General features: G+C 34.8%; 1 protein-coding gene across 2 annotated transcripts; it reads left to right on the top strand.

Moving 5' to 3' along the window:
* Positions 1–2,212: 2,212 nt before the first annotated feature.
* Positions 2,213–13,709, top strand: LOC129880962 (uncharacterized). 2 transcript variants are annotated; one of them, XM_055955243.1, is made up of 4 exons: positions 2,213–2,519; positions 2,836–3,375; positions 10,924–11,974; positions 12,257–13,709. In XM_055955243.1, exons 2-4 carry the CDS (start codon positions 3,298–3,300, stop codon positions 12,964–12,966), a joined length of 1,839 nt encoding a protein of 612 aa, XP_055811218.1. In that variant the 5' UTR covers positions 2,213–2,519; positions 2,836–3,297; the 3' UTR covers positions 12,967–13,709. The 2 variants fall into 2 exon arrangements, with proteins under 2 accessions (XP_055811218.1, XP_055811216.1); XM_055955241.1 differs by having other exon boundaries at positions 2,213–3,375.
* The last annotated feature ends 6,759 nt before the right edge of the window (positions 13,710–20,468 follow it).

The raw sequence follows: 20,468 nt of genomic DNA, 5'->3' as shown, positions 1-20,468 counted from the left end.
CAAAACATAAATTCATATGAAAAAAAATATTTCAGTAAGACCTGATTTAAAGAGAATATCTTTTGACTTAGAAATGTCCAATGATCGTGAGAGTTAAAATATTAAAAGAAAATGTTATAAGAGCTTGAATGTACACAACTTCATCTTTTTTAGGAATCAAGTCAACATATATCATTTTTTCCATTCTCGACTTGAACCAGATATACTTTGAATTTAATCAAAATAAATTTTGTGATTTTTCGCCTTCTCTGCAGGTGAATAAGTACACATAATATATATATTTTTACATTAATTTTATCGCTTAACTATGATTAATAATATTACCTCTGATTCAAATCTTAATCATTTTAGCAAACTAAATATTTTCTTTATAAATGTTGGACGATCAAAATACTAAGAATTCATTTTATTTTTTCAAAAAAATAACCTTTACTGTTTAAATTAGTGAAATCATTTAAAAGAGATAAACTGATAATTAATTAAATAAATACTCTTGCAATTAAGAATATGAAAAAAAATCTTATTTGCTATCTTCAAGTTAAATATGTTTAAATTTGAATATTCTAGTATTAGTATGTTATGTTGTATTAGAATACTTGATAATTACACTTTGTTTTTTCAACTTATAAATATGCATAGTTTATTTAAAACATAAATATAAATTTTAAATATTAATCCACGAAGTATTTGAAAAGAATTTTAATTTACATAATTTTTAATAAGTTTATATTTTTAAAGTAAACTCTAAAAGCTAATGATGGTAGTCAGTAGTAATGGTTGTTAGGTGATAAACATGGTTAGCGAAGAAAATTACAGTTTTGCATCGATAATTGATAAATGGTGAATTGTTTTTTGATGACAAGATAATTTTTTGTAAAAAAAATAGTAGATTAATCACAAAAATAAGAAAAAACTTTGAACCACTTCAACAATGTCATTGACTTAGTGGCAAATGAAGACAAATCAAAGCATTTTCATATGAAAAGGTTGATAAAAAGTGTAGAGATTTATCTCTAAGGAAATTCATATTATGATATGGAGAGCAATGATCTACTAAACTTGGTAAGCTAAGAATCAGTGGTTATACAGAAATCATTAGTAAAAATAAATTTTATCATTACACAAATATAAAAAGAAACTAAAGTTAAGATACACACACTACAAAGTACAAAGAGCGCTTATAAATATCAACATTTGTTTTTCAAATTTCATAACTTGTTTGTATTTTTTATTTCGAGGTTAAACGACTATAACACACTTTTTATAACGTTATTGAAGTATTAGATTATGTATGATGAGGGTAGATATGAACATTTGTTTTTCAGATTTTGTAACTTGTTTGTATTTTTTGTTTCGAGGTTAAACGATTATAACACACTTTCTATAACGTTACTATGATATTGGGAGTAATGATCTACTAAACGTGATAAGCTAAGAATTAGAGGCTATTCAAAAATATCACTGTAAATATAAATTCTATCAGTACACAAATATAAAAGGAGATTAAAGTTAAGATGTATACAGTACAAAGTACAAAGAGCGCCCATAGAATCAATATTTATTTTTCAGATTTCGTAATCTGTTTGTGTTTTGAGGTTAAACGACTATAACACATTTTTTTAACGTTATTGAAGTATTAGATGAGGTATGATGAGGGTAGATATCAACATTTGTTTTCCAGATTTCGCAACTTGTTTGTATTTTTTGTTTTGTGGTTAAACGACTATAACACACTTCCTATAATGTTATTATGATATGGGGAGTAATAATCTACTAAATTTGGTAAGCTAAGAATTATAAGCTATTAAAAAATACCATTGTAATATAAATTTTACCAATACACAAATATAAAAAGAGACTAAAGTTCAGATACATACCGTACAAAGTACAAAGAGCGCCCATAGATATCAAAATTCGTTTTTACCAGATTTTATAATCTGTTTGTATTTTTTCTTTCGAGATTAAACGAGTATAACACATTTTATATAACGTTATTGAAGTATTAGATGAGGTATGATAAGAATAAAGTGTATGTAATCTCTATTTCAAGAGGTAAAAAAAATGTTTCTGATATACCTCGATTCAAGAAAAAACATATCAAAACAGAATTGACGAAACCAAAATTATCATTACTCTTAGGACAAGAAAATTTAAGAGAAAGAGATATCACTTCTCTCTCTAAATCCTCCCTTTATACCCCAAAATAAAAATAAAAACATTTTTTCCCTCTCTCAATATATGTGAGGCTTTAGGCTTCCCTCACCCTTTTTTCCCCTTTGCCCACATTTTGCGTGTATTTCCCGAACCCCATAAAAACCAAGCAAAGAGAAGAAAAAACCAAAAAACCCATTTCTTCTCAAACCCTTTTTACTAAAAACCCAAACGAGATTCTTGAGTTGCAGAATCGATTATCAACCACAGTGAGATGGTTGTTGTGTATTATTATATTTGTTGTTATTGCCGATTATCTTGAGATCTTGTCCTTCCTACAATGTTCTTCATTTTGTAGAGCGGACAAGGTAAATATACATATATATATACTATATACTTACTAAAACAAGAAGAACTAGAAATAGCATTTTAATCTGATTTCAATTGATTTTGATTTCAGCTTGAAATGTGCCCATTTGGGTAGTTTGGGATTTCTGGGTTTTGTCTGGATTCACTTTTTTTTTTTGATAAAACAAAGAAAAGGTTGAATTTTTCACTTTGATTCCTTTGAATTTCGACACCCTTTTGGTTTTCTTGGACCTTTTTGTTGGAATTGGAGTTTTTTGTACTGTTTTTACTTACTGAGACATTGCTCTTCGTACTGGTCTTGGTGGAATTTTCTAGGGTTTCCTAATCGGATTGCTTACTCTCAAGTGTTGGTTCGATTGCCTGTGGTTTGAAGAGTTTTCAGTGACCATTTATAGGCAGATCGTCCGTTAATGGGAGGATATTGGCAGGGGATTTAACCCTGGAAAATAGAATGATTTAGGCAATGGAAGAGGACTGTAGATACTTTTAGAATTGTTGGAAGTTTACCTTGACGGAGTTTGGAATTACTGTGTTGGAATCTTGTTTGTAAAATTTTGAAGTGGAGAGCAAGTTTAATTTATTGGGATTTTGGATTGATTGAACGAGAGAGGATTAAATGAAAGCGAACTGAAGCTGGAGAGGAATGTGGGGATATGGTGCATGGAAGGGAGTATAATTGCTGGTTCGTTCCGTTACTGGAACACTGCTTTGAGAAGTTAATTGGAGTTCATTGTTTTCTGGACCGAGCATTTTTACCTCGGAGTACAATTCTGTGCAATGTCTCGCTGTTTTCCATTTCCACCACCGGGATATGAAAAGAAGCTTAGACCAGAGGAGGGTGACTTATTAAAAGAGGTTTGTTCAATTTTATCATCATTGTGTGGATGTGTTTCTGTTGTACTTATAATTCGTACTGAGTACCCCATTTATTATCTGGAGACTATTGGCTGTGGATTATGATACGTGGACTGTTCAAATAATCTTTCTTTCGATGATACTTAATGGCAATTAATTGCTTCGAAGTTTAAAAGAATGGATGCTTCTGAAGCACTAGTGTGATTGTCTTAATATATCGCGAGATAACATTCTAAAAACTATTGCCTTAATATATTGAAAGAGGACATTCTAAAAGCACTGCTGAAAAATAATAATATAAAGGGATCTGATTTTGGTTTTGTTCGAATTAGTATGTAATTCAAGATGTGCTGCGTAAGTAGGTTGCTGACACCTGTAGTTATCTAAAAGCACTGCTGAAAAATAGTAAAAAATTGCTTAAAGGAAATATAAAGGGATCTGATTTTGGTTTTGGTTGAATTCGTATTTAATTCAAGATGTACTGCATAGGTAGATTGCTGACATCTTTAGTTATCTAAGGTTTATTAGAACATGTATGAGTTGACCGGTAACATTTTTTCCTTAATTGAATCCAATTGAATGGTATGTTAATTTTCTTCCTATCGATGCACTATACATAATCGTGTTGGTGAAATTTGTGCTGGATGCTTGAATGTTGATCATCCTTAATGTGGAATTGATGATTCCTTCCATCGAACTTCACGCGATTACGTAATTTTCTTATTTGCATAGCTCTTTACTCATAGCTGTGGTTTCAGTTGAATTATCTTGATATATTGAATCTTAACTTGGGGAATGTGTCAATTAATAATCATCTGGGTGTGTTGTTGTTGTCCATAAAAGTCCAAGTTTAGGGGAATTGCTAGATTTGTACAACAACAACAACAACGAACCCAGTGTGATCCCACCATGTGGGGTCTGGGGAGGGTAGAGTGTACGCAGACCTAACCCCCACCTTAAAAGGTAGGGCGGCTGTTTCCGAAAGACCCTCGGCTTAAGAGAGAAGAACAAGGGAGGAGAAACAAGGAAAAACAAGGAAAAACAAGACATAGGTCAGTAAAGCCAGGCATATAACAGACAATATAAAGATATAAATAATGAGAGCGATAAAGCGATAAAGTCAGGGTAGGAAAGATCGGGGATAAAGGGGCATTAACTACTATAGATAAAATAGGATACCCAAAGTAGACTGGGCCAACTAATATAAGCAGTAATCCCATGCAAAATCCTATGTTAAGACAAATGAGCGCGACTACGACTACTATGGAGAACCGATCGGCCACCTAGCCCACTATCTTAGTCTGAGTCCTCCATAGCCTCCTATCTAAGGTCATGTCCTCGGAGAGCTGCAACTGTGCCATATCATGTCTAATGACCTCTTCCCAATATTTCTTCGGCCTCCCTTTGCCCCTCCTGAAACCGTCCATAGCCAACCTCTCGCACCTCCGCACTGGAGCATCTGTGTCTCTCCTCTTGACATGCCCAAACCATCTCAGTCTCGCTTCCCGCATCTTGTCCTCCACCGATGCCACTCCTACCTTGTCTCGGATATCTTCATTCCTAATTCTATCCATCCTAGTGTGCCCACACATCCACCGCAGCATTCGCATTTCCGCGACTCTCATCTTCTGGACATGAAGTTTCTTGATTGGCCAACACTCCACCCCGTACAATAGGGTCGGTCTAACCACCACTTTGTAGAACTTGCCTTTGAGTTTTGGTGGCACTTTCTTGTCACACAGCACTCCGGAGGCGAGCCTCCATTTCATCCACCCTGCACTGATGCGGTGTGAAACATCGTCGTCGATATCCCCATCTTCCTGTATAATAGACCCAAGGTATTTGAAGCTTCTTTTCTTTTGAATGGCCTGGGTACCAAGCCTCACTTCCCCGTCAGCCTCACGCGGCAGGCCACTGAAACTGCACTCCAAGTATTCTGTCTTGGTCCTACTCAATTTAAATCCTTTAGACTCCAACGTCTGTCTCCAGCCCTCCAACTTGTCGTTAACTCCGTTGTGAGTCTCGTCAATCAGGACTATGTCATCTGCGAACAACATACACCAAGGCACCTCACCTTGTATTTGTCTAGTCAATTGATCCATCACCAGGGCGAATAGAAACGGGCTAAGAGTCGATCCCTGGTGCAACCCCATCGTAACAGGAAAGTGCTCCGAGTCCCCCCCTACCGTCCTTACCCTGGTCTTAGCTCCATCATACATGTCTTTAATCGCTCTAATGTATGCCACAGGTAAACATTTCGCCTCCAAGCATCTCCATAGGACCTCCCTTGGAACTTTGTCATAGGCCTTTTCTAGGTCAATAAATATCATGTGTAAGTCCCTTTTCCGCTCCCTATACTGCTCTACCAATCTCCTTAAGATATGAATGGCTTCTGTAGTCGAGCGCCCCGGCATAAATCCAAACTGGTTCTCTGAAATAGACACACTACTCCTCACTCTCATTTCTATCACCCTTTCCCACACTTTCATAGTGTGACTTAGCAGCTTGATACCTCTATAGTTGTTGCAGCTTTGAATGTCTCCCTTGTTCTTGTACACGGGAATGATTGTACTCCACCTCCATTCTTCAGGCATCTTCGATGTCCTGAAAATGACATTAAACAGCGCAGTCAGCCACTCCAATCCTACCCTACCTGCATTCTTCCAAAATTCCCCAGGGATCTCGTCAGGTCCGGTCGCTTTTCCCCTGCTTATCCTACGAACAGCTCCCATAACCTCCTCAACCTTTATTCTCCTACAATACCCAAAATCGCGACGCCTATCCAAGTGCTCCAAGTCTCCCAACACAAAGTCTCTGTCCCCTCCTTCGTTCAAGAGTTCGTGAAAGTATGACTGCCATCTCTGTCTAATGCGGGATTCCTGTACCAGTACTTGACCATCCTCGTCCTTGATGTACTTCACTTGATCCAAGTCGCGTGACAAGGCTAATCTGGGTAATTTAAGATAGCATGACTCTATTTACTAAGGTTAGAGTTCACAAAGTGATTTGCACCAAGGATGTGTTCATATCGTCAATGAAGTGGGTTGGGTTCAAATCCTAGTAGAGGCAAAATACACTAGGTTGAGTTATGTGCTGGTGGGACGTAGCAGTGCCCCATGAATTGGTCAAGGTGCACACATGCTGGCCCGACACCACGATTATTAATAAAAGAGTTCATGGAGTGATCATTCTATAGTAATTCCTGGCATTCTTATCAAGCACATCATCTTATAGTTTCATATGTAGCTTGACATAGGAATTTGTTCAACCGTGTCCTCTTTTTCCATTTTTTTTTGGTCTTTTCCTCATTTGGCTTTAATATTATTTTCTCAGCCCTAAAGGAATATGAGAAGTTTCAGTTAACTAGTATCTTTTTCCCTTAAAGGTGGTAATAAGTTGGCATTTAGATTGGTCCTGTATTTTAGATTGGTCTTGTATATTTGATGGATTTTTTTCTTCATTTTGTCAATCTTTTAAAAGTAGAGTTACTGATCTTGGAAGTATTTGTCTTTGCAAACATATTATACCTTATATCAGGCAAGAAACATGTGCAAGTTGTGTTCCCAATTGGGTGTGGGGGAAATGATCGCCCATTTGATTCTGAATTATTTTGCGGTTTGCTGTTGCCTTTTCTTGTTTACATCAGTGCTTTTCCTTCCACTGTTTGGATATGACCTGCACAAGGACATAAAGATGAAGAAAGCATTACAGTAAATTTTTTGTTGATGCTTTGCTTCATCTTCTTCTACGCAAATTGTACATCTCACTATGCATTATATCTTATGAATTCTTACCCATTCAGATCTTAAGAATATTTTATAATCGAACATTGTAGATTCTCTTTGGTTCCTTTTTTACGATGCAAGTATATGCTCCACAACAAACTACACCTGTCCTCTTGTTTTCTTTTCCATGTTGGGGGCTTCTTGTTAAATTTTTTTGTCCAATTTCAGTCTGGAAGGAATTGTTTTGTGCTTTAAGACCTTTTTTTGGAATTTTGCCTCAATTATTTTCGTTATGGTTGAAAACATTGTTGTGATATTGCTAACAATAAACTATTCCTCAATTCCCGGCTAACTGGGTTATACATTTTCTTTTCAGTCTACATGGATTTCATGAGATTATAAATCTTTACCAACAACTTCCTTCCATACAATTTTAGGTCTAGCTTGTCCCAATACCTTTAAACACCAAAGTTTCACTCCTAAAGGCTGATGCATTTGAAAGTTGACATAAGAAATATTAAACCATCTCAAGCAACCTCATCTCATTTTATCCTTTGTGTGACACTTGCACCTTCAGTAAAACTAATCATTCTAACATTGTTTAATAAATATATAGTCAGACATCCATGTTAACATTCACCTTTTGTGCGACACTCATCTTGTGGATATGTTGGAACTTGGAGGCCGAACATTCACTCTTATATAACATAGTAATTGTTTGTCTTCGACCATTCTGCAGAACTTGTTTTCACTTAAGTAGGGCATTCTCTTATTGCATAACACATTTGTTTGGCGGAGCTACAATCTGACAGGAGTGTTCAATTGAACACACTTAGCTGGAAATTACACTATGTTTAACGTTCAACACCCTTAATAGAACGATGTTATCTAGTGCTGTGATGATGGGTGTTCAATTCAACCTTCAGGTCGTAGGACGGGAACTTTCGCGTTACAATCTACACTATGAATTTTTGCTTTTCATTTGGCAGGTTAGAAGCTTACACACTACAGCTGCACTATACACTTGTGAATTCTAGATAGCCCTTATGTGTATGTTCTTTCTCCAACTATAACCTAAATTTGTAGTTCACAAATAATATTAAATTACTATAATTTTCTTTCGGACTATGTTTTTATACAAGATAAATAGTTTATTGCTTCCAAAATCTCAAAATAAAGTGTAAATGAAAATAATAAGGTAACTATTTCGGACTTTGAAAAAACATCCTAGTTTTACTCTATGTTACTGAATCTGGTTACTCTTCTCCTATTCAACTATCCTAGTTTGGTCCTATGTGTAACATCTTTATGTCCTATACAATTCTCCTAGAAAATTAACCCTATACATTTGAATTGCTTGCATTTGGGCACATTAATCCTGATTAATCCCACTTCACCTTCACTCTTTTGATATTGGCTAAACTTGAAGTACATATATTCAATCTTGTAATTATGTTAAAGCGCTTGCTTTCTGGACTGCTTCTTTATAGCTTAAACCAAATATCATACACCATGAGACCTTATCATGTATATTGTTAGTTGTCTCATCCATAACTAGGATGAACTAATACGAGTTAATGTTGATCTTAGCCCACTATTATGAGAAACTCCTTTATATCTTATGCAATTGTTATCACAATAGTGATGACTCCTCCATACTATTCTTCACTGACCTATGTCTTGTTTTTCCTTGTTTCTCCTCCCTTGTTTCTTCTCTCTTAAGCCGAGGGTCTTTCGGAAACAGCCGCCCTACCTTTTAAGGTGGGGGTTAGGTCTGCGTACACTCTACCCTCCCCAGACCCCACATGGTGGGATCACACTGGGTTCGTTGTTGTTGTTGTTGTTGTATATATCTCCTCTTCACATGCCCGAACCATCTCAACCTTGCCTACCTCATCTTGTCCACCATGGGGGCCCACTCTCACTTTCTCCTGAATATCTTCGTTCCTAATCCTATCTCTCCTAGTATGTCCACACTTGCATCTCAACATTCTCATTTCCGCTACTCTCATCTTCTGGACGTGCGAGTTCTTGACCAACCAACACTCTACCCATAAACCCCAATTGTTTCTCTTCACTTTTACCATGCCCTTAAGTCAATGCTCTATTATTATTTCCCAAAGTTTTATTGTGTGGCTCATGAGTTCACTACCACGACATTTCACACAACATTAAATATTTTGTTTATTCTTATATATTCGCGTCATGCTATGTTGTCCTTATCCATTCATGATGTGGGAACCATTCTTTATCTTGCACTGCATCGAGGACGGACTAACTACTTCACCCACACCCCTAGGAACCTTGGCTCATATGGCAATGATGTGATGGAACCACTTACCCAATTTTTCACCACATCCATATGCCTATGTAACACGTGCCTACTGCCCAGGTGAGCACGTTTCAGTGTATTCTGTATTGTGAGAATTCATCATAAATTGACCAATTTTTATATAATAGAGATGCAATACTTTCCATGAAAGTTTTCTGAGGTGATAGTGTCCTTTGCAAATGTGAAGTGACGAGAACTTGTTACGAACCAGCTGCATTATGTTATTTCATTTGATTATATTTGTGCTCATATTATTTTGTAATGCATGTGAACATATAGTCTAGTGATAATTTTTAATTTATTTGTTAGTGGAGCATTTTTATTGTATACCAAGACGAGGAGGACCTTTGGTCAGGATGTCCTTATGGGGGTTTCCTTTCATATTGGTTTTGTTCAGATTGGCCCAAGAAAAGTGCTAATGCGAGATTTACTTCTTGATGAGTTGAACTGTCTTGCTTTTTGTGTTGTCATGAAATTGCTTGTTTGTCCCTCCTTTGTCCAAAGTAAGGTGGTTGATTTCTTGTTATTGAGGGATCTACTAAAAATTGGTTTTGTGTCTCACTTTTGGTCAGGTGTATGAATGTTCTGTTGTACAGCCTGTGTTTAGTTGGTAAGTTCATTAGAACACAAAATCCACTACAACAACATACCCAGTGTAATACCCCTTGCCCTCCCCAGGCCCACTTGTGGGATTACACTGGGTATGTTGTTGTTGTAGTGGATTTTGTGTTCTGAGGTGAATGGTGAAGCTTTTTTTTTTGGCATTGACGCTTTTGTAGCCGACCCCAACTTGTTTGGTACTGAGGCACAGTAGTAGTTATAATTTTGTAGCTGAAATACCGCTGTTGTTCATGAAAGACTCTCAAAACAGAGAGTGATTAGGAATCATTTGATTTTTAAATGTTTCCATCATGTGCCTAAGCGCATATTTAAGAAGCAAAACTTTCATATGCTCTTGGGTCCTGCTAATTAAGCTGGAACCATGGAGAGATGTGATCGCCTTTTAAATTGTTTGTTTTGCGGATATCTCGTTCTGAACAATGTTATAGCCTTACATAAGGGCCAGGTTTAGTCAATGTGATTGTATGCCTCTGTTCAGTGTTTTCTCTTTTCTTACTAATTATCAATGTTCTTTTCACTTACTAATTTAACATTGCGTCTACTCATTGTTTTGTTTGCTATGATGTGAATGTTTAGGTTTTCTACTGGTTGTTGATGTCCTTCCTCTTTAACGATTGGAAACTTTTGTACTTGGGCGTTCTTCAAATAGATCTAGGATTTCCACCTTAACTTGAGTTTGTCATTTGGTTTCCAAATTTTGGCACTGTATCAGTTATTTTATAATTTTTTCCTAGATTTTTAATTTCTTTTTCTGGATTTTCCTCCTTGCATAAGGATGTTGGCATTAGTTGTACTTGATCTACTTGTAAAAAAAAATTGTACTCGACCTGTATGGTATAAACTAACAATTTCCTTTTGCATGTTGTGTAGGAGAAAAGAAAGGATAAAAAACATAAAAAGGAAAAGAAAGACAAGGAGAAGAGAGAAGGTAAAGAAAAAAGGGATAGAGACAGAAGTGATGGGAAACACAGAGAAAAGAAAGAGACAAAGGATAAACACAGGGACAAGAAGGAAAAACACAAGGACAAAAAGAAGGACAAGGACAAGGATAAAGAGAAAAGCAGCATCTCTGAGGAGGGAAGAGTTGCCGTTCCACCTGGGGCTTCTAGTGGAGGGAAGCTTCATGAGAGAGATGAACATAAAGATAGACAGATTAGCTCAGAGAAAGGGAGAGATGAACATAAAGATAGACACATTAGCTCTGAGAAAGCCAAACTCCCAAATCAGTTTCATGTCCAGCATGGAGAGAAGCCCTTTAAGACCAGCCTCTCTGCTGTTGAGGCAGAGGACTCAAAACATGTGCAGGAGTTTGGCAGGAGAATCAGAGATGAAGAGAAGGGTGCGCAAAGTCAGTTGGCGGAGAGATTTCCAGTTGAGCGGAAAAGAGATGAAAAGTCAGACAGAGTGGGCATCAAAGTTTTTGGAAATTTGGCTGACAAGGAAAAGAACAAGGAGAAAGGATCTGATAACAATAGGATGGATGCGGAAACATTCAAGGGTGAACATAAAATTGGAGCTAATGCAATACCTCCCAGCCTTTCTACAATGGCAAAGAGCAATTTTGAAGGAACTCTTCCACCATTGGAACAAATTGTTGGGAAGAAGAGAGAGGAAACACCGAAACCTAAGGAAAGACGTGATGACAAACCAAGAGAAAAAAACAAGGATAAAGAAAGGGAAAAGCACATTCATGGAAAGCAGAAAGACAAGGAAAAAGAGAAGAAAAAGGAAGAGAAGGCAAAGGATAAAAGTGAACACAAGAAAAGCCAGAAGGATAAATCTAAAGACAACAATAAGAATGATTTTGTTGTTCTTAGTAACAATAAACCTCCACTTGTATCCAAGGAAAACATCGCTGGTACAGCCACCGAGGGAATTGTCAAAAAGAGAAAGAATGTTGAAACTAATGGTTTCCTGCATGGTGAGTTTAAAAAACTTTTAACAGCTGCTATTTTCCATTGTATTGACTTTACCTCATACCCTGTTGATGCCTCAAAAGCTATGCGAGTTATGTATCTGATTAGATTGCCTTGATAGAGTTCTTGTGATTTTGGGTGTAGTAGTAGTCTGTTAGGGAATTTGTAGACACCATATATCCTGTACTTCTAATGCAAATTGCTTGAATTAAAACAAGCATGTTCAGCTCTATTTAACCTTTTGGTTTGGCTGATTAGTGTTGCTTCTTTTCTGTTCTGCTATACAGAGAGTGAAGTCAGGCCTGCTAAATTGCTGCGGCCCTCATCCTCTCAGCAGCCAACACAGAATGGAAAGAAATTGCACCCTCACCCAAAAGCAGACTTGTTTTCCTCTATTAAACAGGGTGTTGCTTCTGATATTAAAGTGGAAAACAAGGAGCACAAGGTAAATGGCAGTATAGAAGGTCAGCCATTGTTCAGTGTTAAGGCAACAGCTTCATCCACGATTTCTGGTGCTGATCAGATTGCTGAAGCATCTAAAAAACCATTGTTCAGTGTTGAGGCAAAGGATTCTTCCATGATTCCTGGTGCTGATCAGACTGCTGAAGCATCTAGAAAACCATTGTTCAGTGTTAAGGCAAAGGATTCTTCCATGATTCCTGGTGCTGATCAGATTGCTGAAGCATCTAGAAAACCATTGTTCAGTGTTAAGGCAAAGGATTCTTCCGTGATTCCTGGTGCTGATCAGATTGCAGAAGCATCTAAAAGACCTCCTCATCCCGATTCCAAGTATGTAAGCCAGATACTCTCAGTTCCTACAATGGACGATTGGTCTGGATTTGATGACCAGGAATGGCTGTCCGGAAGCAAAAGAACTCTGCCCAAGAGTGCCGAAATGTGTCTAAATGAAGTCAATAAGGAACAATGTGTATGGTCTGAAGCTTTGCAAATAGACACTGCTGATATTTGTGCTCTGCCATATGTTATACCTTACTGAATGCTGTTAACATGATGATTTCCAAGGACGAAACTCTTCCAGCGTTGCAGCACCGAGCAAGGTTGTGATGGTGCTTGTTCTGAAATTGACTCAAGATCTTGATCAAGGCGTCTTCCCCATACCTATGAATTCCATTAGACCCATAAACCATACATTGGAACACCTCCGTTGAGATCGTCCATTAACAATAGGTTGATTGTTCTACTCCTATATCTTCCCAAACGAAAAGAAGTCTCCGAGAGTTATCCATCACCCGCGGATGTACCTTGCAGTAGCTTAGATGAAGGGGTGAGGGAGATCCTTATTGGCATATATTTTGATGCATCCCCCTGGTGAATTGGATCGAAATGGGACAGTGTGTCTAGGAAGATGCATAAGCTTGTGCAAGTTTATTCTATTTGCTTAAAAAGCTTGGGATGCTCTTTCACATTGAGTGTTAAAGAATTAGCTTTTTGTGGTCTTTATAACTCCACAATTTTGATTTGTAACATAGTATTACTATAGTTGTAAGATAGAAGGGGACTAAAAGGACAAACAGAAGTTTTAAAAAAAAAGTAGTAGTAGTTGCATTCATTTGATTCACTGAGATATAAGGTCTAGTTTATAATGGATTTTCCTTTTTGTGGAAAATACCACATATAATATGAGGTTTCAAGTTAATTGCGACGAAAATTATGTACATTTGGATGGAAGTAGACCTTTATTTAGGGATTTTCTTTTAATATTTGAAATTGGTTCATGAAGCACTTGATTTTCAAGTTTTTAAAATCTTGATAGTAAGTTTCACTTTGAATGTATAGATTTTGCTACATTATGGGTGTGTTCGATACATCATGATTCGATTTCTCGAGCTATGATGACACTTACTATAACCCATAAGTAGGTATGCCAATCCGTAACTCAGAACAATAAGTAATGAGTTTGAGGGCAGAAACTAAACAAGAATAGACAATTCTAAGATAAACACAATAGATAAGTGGAAGCAATCCAAAACAAATATACAAAAGAAGATCCCTCCTAGTATCTGGAAGTCAAAAGTACAGAGCCACTAACAAAACGAGTACAAGTCCCAAAAGTGGACCACAAAAATTAGACTGTCTCAAAATGCAAAAGACTAGTCAATATATACAGATGGAGACTGAAATAGTACAAAACGCCATGTGCTCACCCCGTCTTCGAATCAGACTGCTACATGCTCGATATCAATGTTGATCACTGGTACTATACTCTGCGTAAAGAACATTTTTTTTCTTTGTTTTTTTCATGTTCGGTTTGTCAAAATATATTTTCTTTAGTAAATCATGATACTTAAAAATGAGAAAAATGACTTTCCTAATAGAAGGAAAATTAGTTCAATAATTGGTTTTACAAGTTCGCTGTCTCCTCTTCACTCCCAACAACCCTAGCCCCTGTCACCCCAAACACTAAAATAATATGTAGGACGCTCACCTATTTTCCAAAAGAACATTTTTCTTGATACCAAACACACTCATATATATCATAGCAAAGTACACTGATTTATTTAGACAATATTTGGAAACTTATCTTATATTTGGATGATAATAATCATGTTAGGGATTCAAGAAATTACAGAAAAATAAAGAACGTGTGGAAGCTTAAAAAATAACGATAGAATGAATTCAAAAATAGATCAAGAAGTTCTAGAAAGATTGAATATTTTTAGGACAAGTATAATTCTTTAAAAATTGACTCTTAATATCAATAATGAGCCTAAAAAAGGTATTCGCCTTTGTTAGAGAATTAATTCCAAAATTAGATCATGCATCGAGATCTCTTTTAGAGTAAAAAAAAAAATAATAATTCGAAACTTATCACCTTTATAAAATACTTGAAAATAATTTAAGATATTTAAAAAACAAAATTATCTTACTTACTAGAAGTTTAGACTTGAAGGTTGAAAGAAATTAATAATTGCCACACACATAGATGTAAAAGAAAAAATCTATCAATTTTATTAATAATTTGAATAATCTCTAAACAAAAAAGAGAACACACCCTATATGCAAATAAGTTTTCCAAAAGTCACAAAGAAAAGGGGGTGTGGGGGGGGGGGAGAGGGGGGGCTAGGAAGTCAATCCAAGACAATCTTGGAAAACAATTCCAACTACCTTATGAATGTTATGCAAGTGGATGTGTAGATGTCAACTTCCACCTTTTATAAATAGCCAGCTATTATGCAAATAGAGGACAAAAAATCTTTGATCTGCTCCTTCTTATTTTCTCTTACTTTCTGCTTCTTATTTTGCTAAGTTAGTTTATTTATAACACGTTATTATCACGAGCCTCCATCGCTTTGAGCTATATTTTTAAGAAGGTTACAAAAGGGGTAAAAAATTTATTTTCTTAAAATGTTTAATATTTCTAAACTTGAATTTGTTGCTCTTAACATATCTGGAAAAGACTACTCATCATGAGCACTAGATGTCGAAATACATCTAGAATCGATGGATCTGGCAGACACCATCAAAGATGACACTACGGCATCTAATCAAGACCGTGCCAAAACCATGATATTTCTCCGTCACCATCTTGAGAGGGATTAAAATTACAATACCTCACATTAAAAGACCCCCTTAAACTGTGGAAGAATCTTAAAGAAAGATATGACCACCTAAAGTTGGTCATCCTTCCACATGCACGTCATGATTGGCTAAATCTGAGATTAATGGATTTTAAAAATATAATTGAATATAATTCTGCCTTGTTTAGAATTATAGCTTAGTTAAATTTATGCGGAGAAGAAATCACTGAGCAAGATAAACTTGAAAAAACCTACTCCACATTTCCAACCGCGAATGTGCTCCTGCAACAGCAATATCGCGAAAAGGATTTTAAAAAATATTCTGAATTACTTTCTCATCTTCTAAATGCTGAACGTCACAATGAACTATTAATGAAAAATAATGATAGTCGGCCCGTTGTGTCTTTGCCACTCAATGAAGGTTGGGTATATATGTTGCGTTTGACTTACCCTCCATAATTCGCTACCTTGAACCATTGACAGGAGACTTATTTACTACTTGATTTGCAGATTGTCGGTTTGATGAAATAATTTTTTCGCCATTAAGGGGAGAGAAAAAGGACCCCATAAGAAAATTTGCGTGGAAGATTTCATCACTATCTCATTTTGATCCACGTACTGCACATGTAAGTAGGAGGTCCAAAAGATCATCCACTTACAGAATATAGCAAATCAAATGTCATATGCATTTACTGATTTGAAACGGATAACTAAGTCACATATTCCTGTAGTGAATGTGCCTATCCGAATTGATGTCCCAAAAGGATCATCTACTAGTATCATAGCTTCTGAATCTCAAACACGCCTGAAGCGTGGTAGACCATTGGGTTCAAATGATAAAAATCATAGAAAAAAGCGTAAGAAATAACAAAAATGATACTACAAAAGAAATCCCCGAAAAAGGTCAAGATTTGAGTAATCCTGATATTCCTAAAGAAATCAGTGAATCCGAAACTCAAGTGAATGAAGAACTTTCAATAAGTTCTACCGGTGATGAGATAAATTTAGATCGATCGAAAATTACGGTGGATAATATTTTTGCATACAATGTTGCAATTAACCCCATACAAGATAGTGAAAGTCTTGAGCCTAATTTCGTCGAAGAATGTCAACGTAGATATGATTGGTCAGAATGACAAAAGGCAATTCAATCAGAATTAGACTCACTTGCTAAACGTAAGGTTTTTGGACCTGTAGTCCAAACCCCTAAAGGTGTAAAATCAGTTGGCTATAAATGGATTTTTGTGAGAAAATGAAATGAGAGAAATAAAATTGTAAGATACTATATTAATTTTTACAGTTGGCTATTCACAAAGGCATTACCAACATTAATTTTTAGAAGCTAAGATATAAGATTGGAATGCGTCGTCTCCAAAATATCAAATGAGGTTTTAATCAGGGGGAGTAAAATACGCGCTGCACTCTTTTTCCCTTAACCAAGGTTTTGTTCCACTGGTTTTCCTGGTAAGGTTTTTAATGAGGCAGCACTCAAGGCGTATTAACAGATGTGTGTACTCATTTTCCTTCACTAGGCTTTTTCCCACTGAGTTTTTCCTAGTAAGGTTTTAACGAGCCACAATATTTATGAATGTTTACGATAACTATGTATATTATTTCTTGTAAAATTTTTAATGAGGCACATTATACGTGGACATCCAAAGGGGAGTGTTGTGCAAGTGGATGTGTGGATGTCAACTTCCACCTTTTCACTCCACTTTAATTTGTCTCCTATTAGCCCCCCCCCCCCCAAACCAAGCCACTGCTATTATGCAAATAGAGGACAAGAAATCTCTGATCTGCTCCTTCTTATTTTCTCTTACTCTCTGCTTTTTATTTTGATAAGTTAGTTTATTTATAACAATGAAAAAGTAAAAAAGAAATAAATCCTAACTACTAAAGTTTGTGAATTTAGGTAAGTTAGAGTTGGTTTGACTTAATTTATCTAAAACAGCTGAACGCAGCTTATAAGTCAAAAAAATTAAGTTGAATTTATTTTAAATTGATAAGTCAAACACTCAAAAAAGCTAAAAACAACAACTTATAAATCAATTCAAACGGACTCTTAATCTTTTCTTAGAATTTTTAACTGTTGAGTTTTTGGCCTCTAATATTTATCATGTGGACTTCAATTTGGGCCATACAATAAATCTTCTATGCCTTGGGCTCTTATTCCAACACAAGAAAAGTGTAGTTTCAAATTAAAACTTAATTTGCTTGTCTTGAGTTCATTTATTTTGGATCTTAGTCATAGGCCCCTTTTTTTTTTTTTTAATGGAAGATTTCAAAGCTTGTTCATTGGTCATCAATAGGCTTCCATGGATGCCATCATTCAATTTGATTGTAATTGTGTGTAATTAAATAATTTAGATTATTTATCTTGTAAGTAATTAACTCGGATTACACATACCACCTGTTAAGCCATAATTATAATGCGTAAACAATTACAAGTCTATTCCTTTTAGAACAACTTCAGAGACATACAATATTTGAAGTTTCATAAGGATGATTAAAGCTAAGTTATTTTTGCGTGAACTTTTCTTTAGCCATATATAGTTGAACTTTAGCCATGCTTAGACTAAATTCAGTCATTTTTTATTTGAACTTTAGTCATTGTTATCTGAAATTATTTTTAAGTTGGTGACGTGAAAATATTTTTTAGAATTTGGGTACAAATTAAATAACAATGCCCAAACAAAATATAATATAAAATATTTACAAGTAATAAATTGATCAGTCTGAAATAGAGCATCATTGAGGAGGATTAATTTACTCTCCAATTCATAGGCAATAATGGTAAGTGTTCCTCAATTGTTTGCAAGGTATAAATGAACGAACAATATTTAATACTATTCATTCTTCCCCGGACCCTGCGCATAGCGGGAGCTTAAGTGCACCGGGCTGCCCTTTTTTTTATTCTATCCATCATGTTAAATTGCTCAGTTGAAGTTATATCTAGAAATAAATAGACCTTTATATTATTGATGGCTTGATTTAATTTTGATTATATAAAAAAATTATATTTTATTAATATACATAAGTTAAATTCGTCTATTTTTATAAAGTCTGATGATAATATAAAGAAGAAGAAGCAAACGTAAGGTTATTAGAAATTTAAAACACCACAGATGGTCTGGGATTACTCCATAATAGAACAATCATTTTTTTTAACACTATGAAAATTCATAACCTTAAAATCACCACATGAGACTTGTGGCCCATTTTTTTTATTGATTGTCATGATTTATGAACAATGGACAACAAAAGGGTCTAAAAAGGTATATTGAAGTAAATGGAAAAAGTGAAGAAAATTGCACCAATAAAAAGAAATCATGAAGAAAAATTCATTTTTGAGGTCAAAGCTTCTAGAGGGAAATCCCCTCCTTTTAAAAAAAAATTTAAATTTATCGATCTTATGATTATAAATTATTTTGAAATTCGAATTTTTTTGAGTTGAGAATTTATTAAAAACAATCTTTCTACTCTCATAAGGATAACACTAAGATTTGCGTACAGTTCATTCTTCTCAGATTTTACTTATGAGATTATAATGTTAATGTTGGATGTATTGTTATTGTTGATGATCTTATGATTGCAATTTCTTCTATACTAGTTGATTAATCTCTTGCATGATAGATGTGAGTTTCATACACACTATTTCTTATTTATTCTCTTAGTATATAGTAAAAGAGCTTGTTCATCCTAACAAATGCAAAAATTGCTTATTTTTAGAAGTATTTTTTAAAAATAGTTTTTCAAAAAAATGCTTTTGAAAAATGTTATTTGTGTTGGCTAATTCATTTGAAAAGTGTTTTTGATAAGCAGATTGTATTTGGCTAATCTTTTCTAAAAGGTGTTTTTGAGAGTCAAATTATGGAAAGGACAAGTATCAATACACTTTTAATATTAAGATTATTTTATAGAGATAAATTACTTTAAATATCTATCATAAATTTTTTAATTAAATTTTTATTTTTATTAAATTAAAACATACCTATTCAAATTTTAATCAATATTATACATAGATGAATAAACAAATAATTTTTATATTAATATAACATTAACATGATGATATAAATATAATTAAAAATATCAAGCAAAATAAATTTAAAAATCATTCCACAAATTAAATCATACATACGAAAAATTCACTACAAAAATAAACAAATATAAAGGATATATAAGTATGTATATATGGTGGGGATATTTTGGTTTTGAAATAAATAATTTTCTACTTTTGCTTATGCTCTTTTGAGAAACAGAACTTTTTAGCTTCTTTCCAACAACAGAAAAAACTGATTTTACTTCCATTTAAAAGCAACAGTTTTACTGATTGACCGGTCAAACACCTTGATTTTTCAAAAAAAATATCTTTGGTCTCCCAACAACAATATCAAACATGCTCTTACTCTTAGTTTATTTTAAAAGAGTTTGTTAATTCTGAAGAATTCATTTATATCGAGCGAAATATCCTAGAGCGAATTTTCATTGTGCCCCCTATATAAAGAAATTTTATTTTATTTTCTTGTTCTTTTTTATTGTGGAAGTAGAAATTCTTTACCCAAACACTCACTTATCATGGGGTCCTCACTTTGACAAATAACACAAAGGTCCCCTCATAACATGATAATAAAGGTCCAAAAAGATTGGTTGAAACAATTTAGGAAAAAATAAGACCAAATTTTAACAAGTGTACAGTCCTCAATTGATCCAAATTGGAAAAAAAAAAAATCACAGGACAAATTGTAAAAAGCAACATATATGTAGTTCTCTTTAGGGAACAAATCAATAATTCAAAACAAATTGTGGGGTCTCTTTCTTGGATAATTAAAAAAAAGAAGAAGATATTAGAAACCAAAATAGCCCAAGCACCACATTTTGTAGTTGTGGTCTTTATTTAAGGAAAAAATGCCATGTCTATCAGCTAAACACTAGACTGAGTCATACAAGATGATAATGAAAA

This window comes from Solanum dulcamara, chromosome 2, assembly GCF_947179165.1.
Source record: "Solanum dulcamara chromosome 2, daSolDulc1.2, whole genome shotgun sequence".
Classification (NCBI taxonomy): Eukaryota; Viridiplantae; Streptophyta; class Magnoliopsida; order Solanales; family Solanaceae; genus Solanum; species Solanum dulcamara.
Note: the sequence above shows the minus strand (reverse complement) of the source record. Positions and strands in the feature narration are given on the sequence as shown.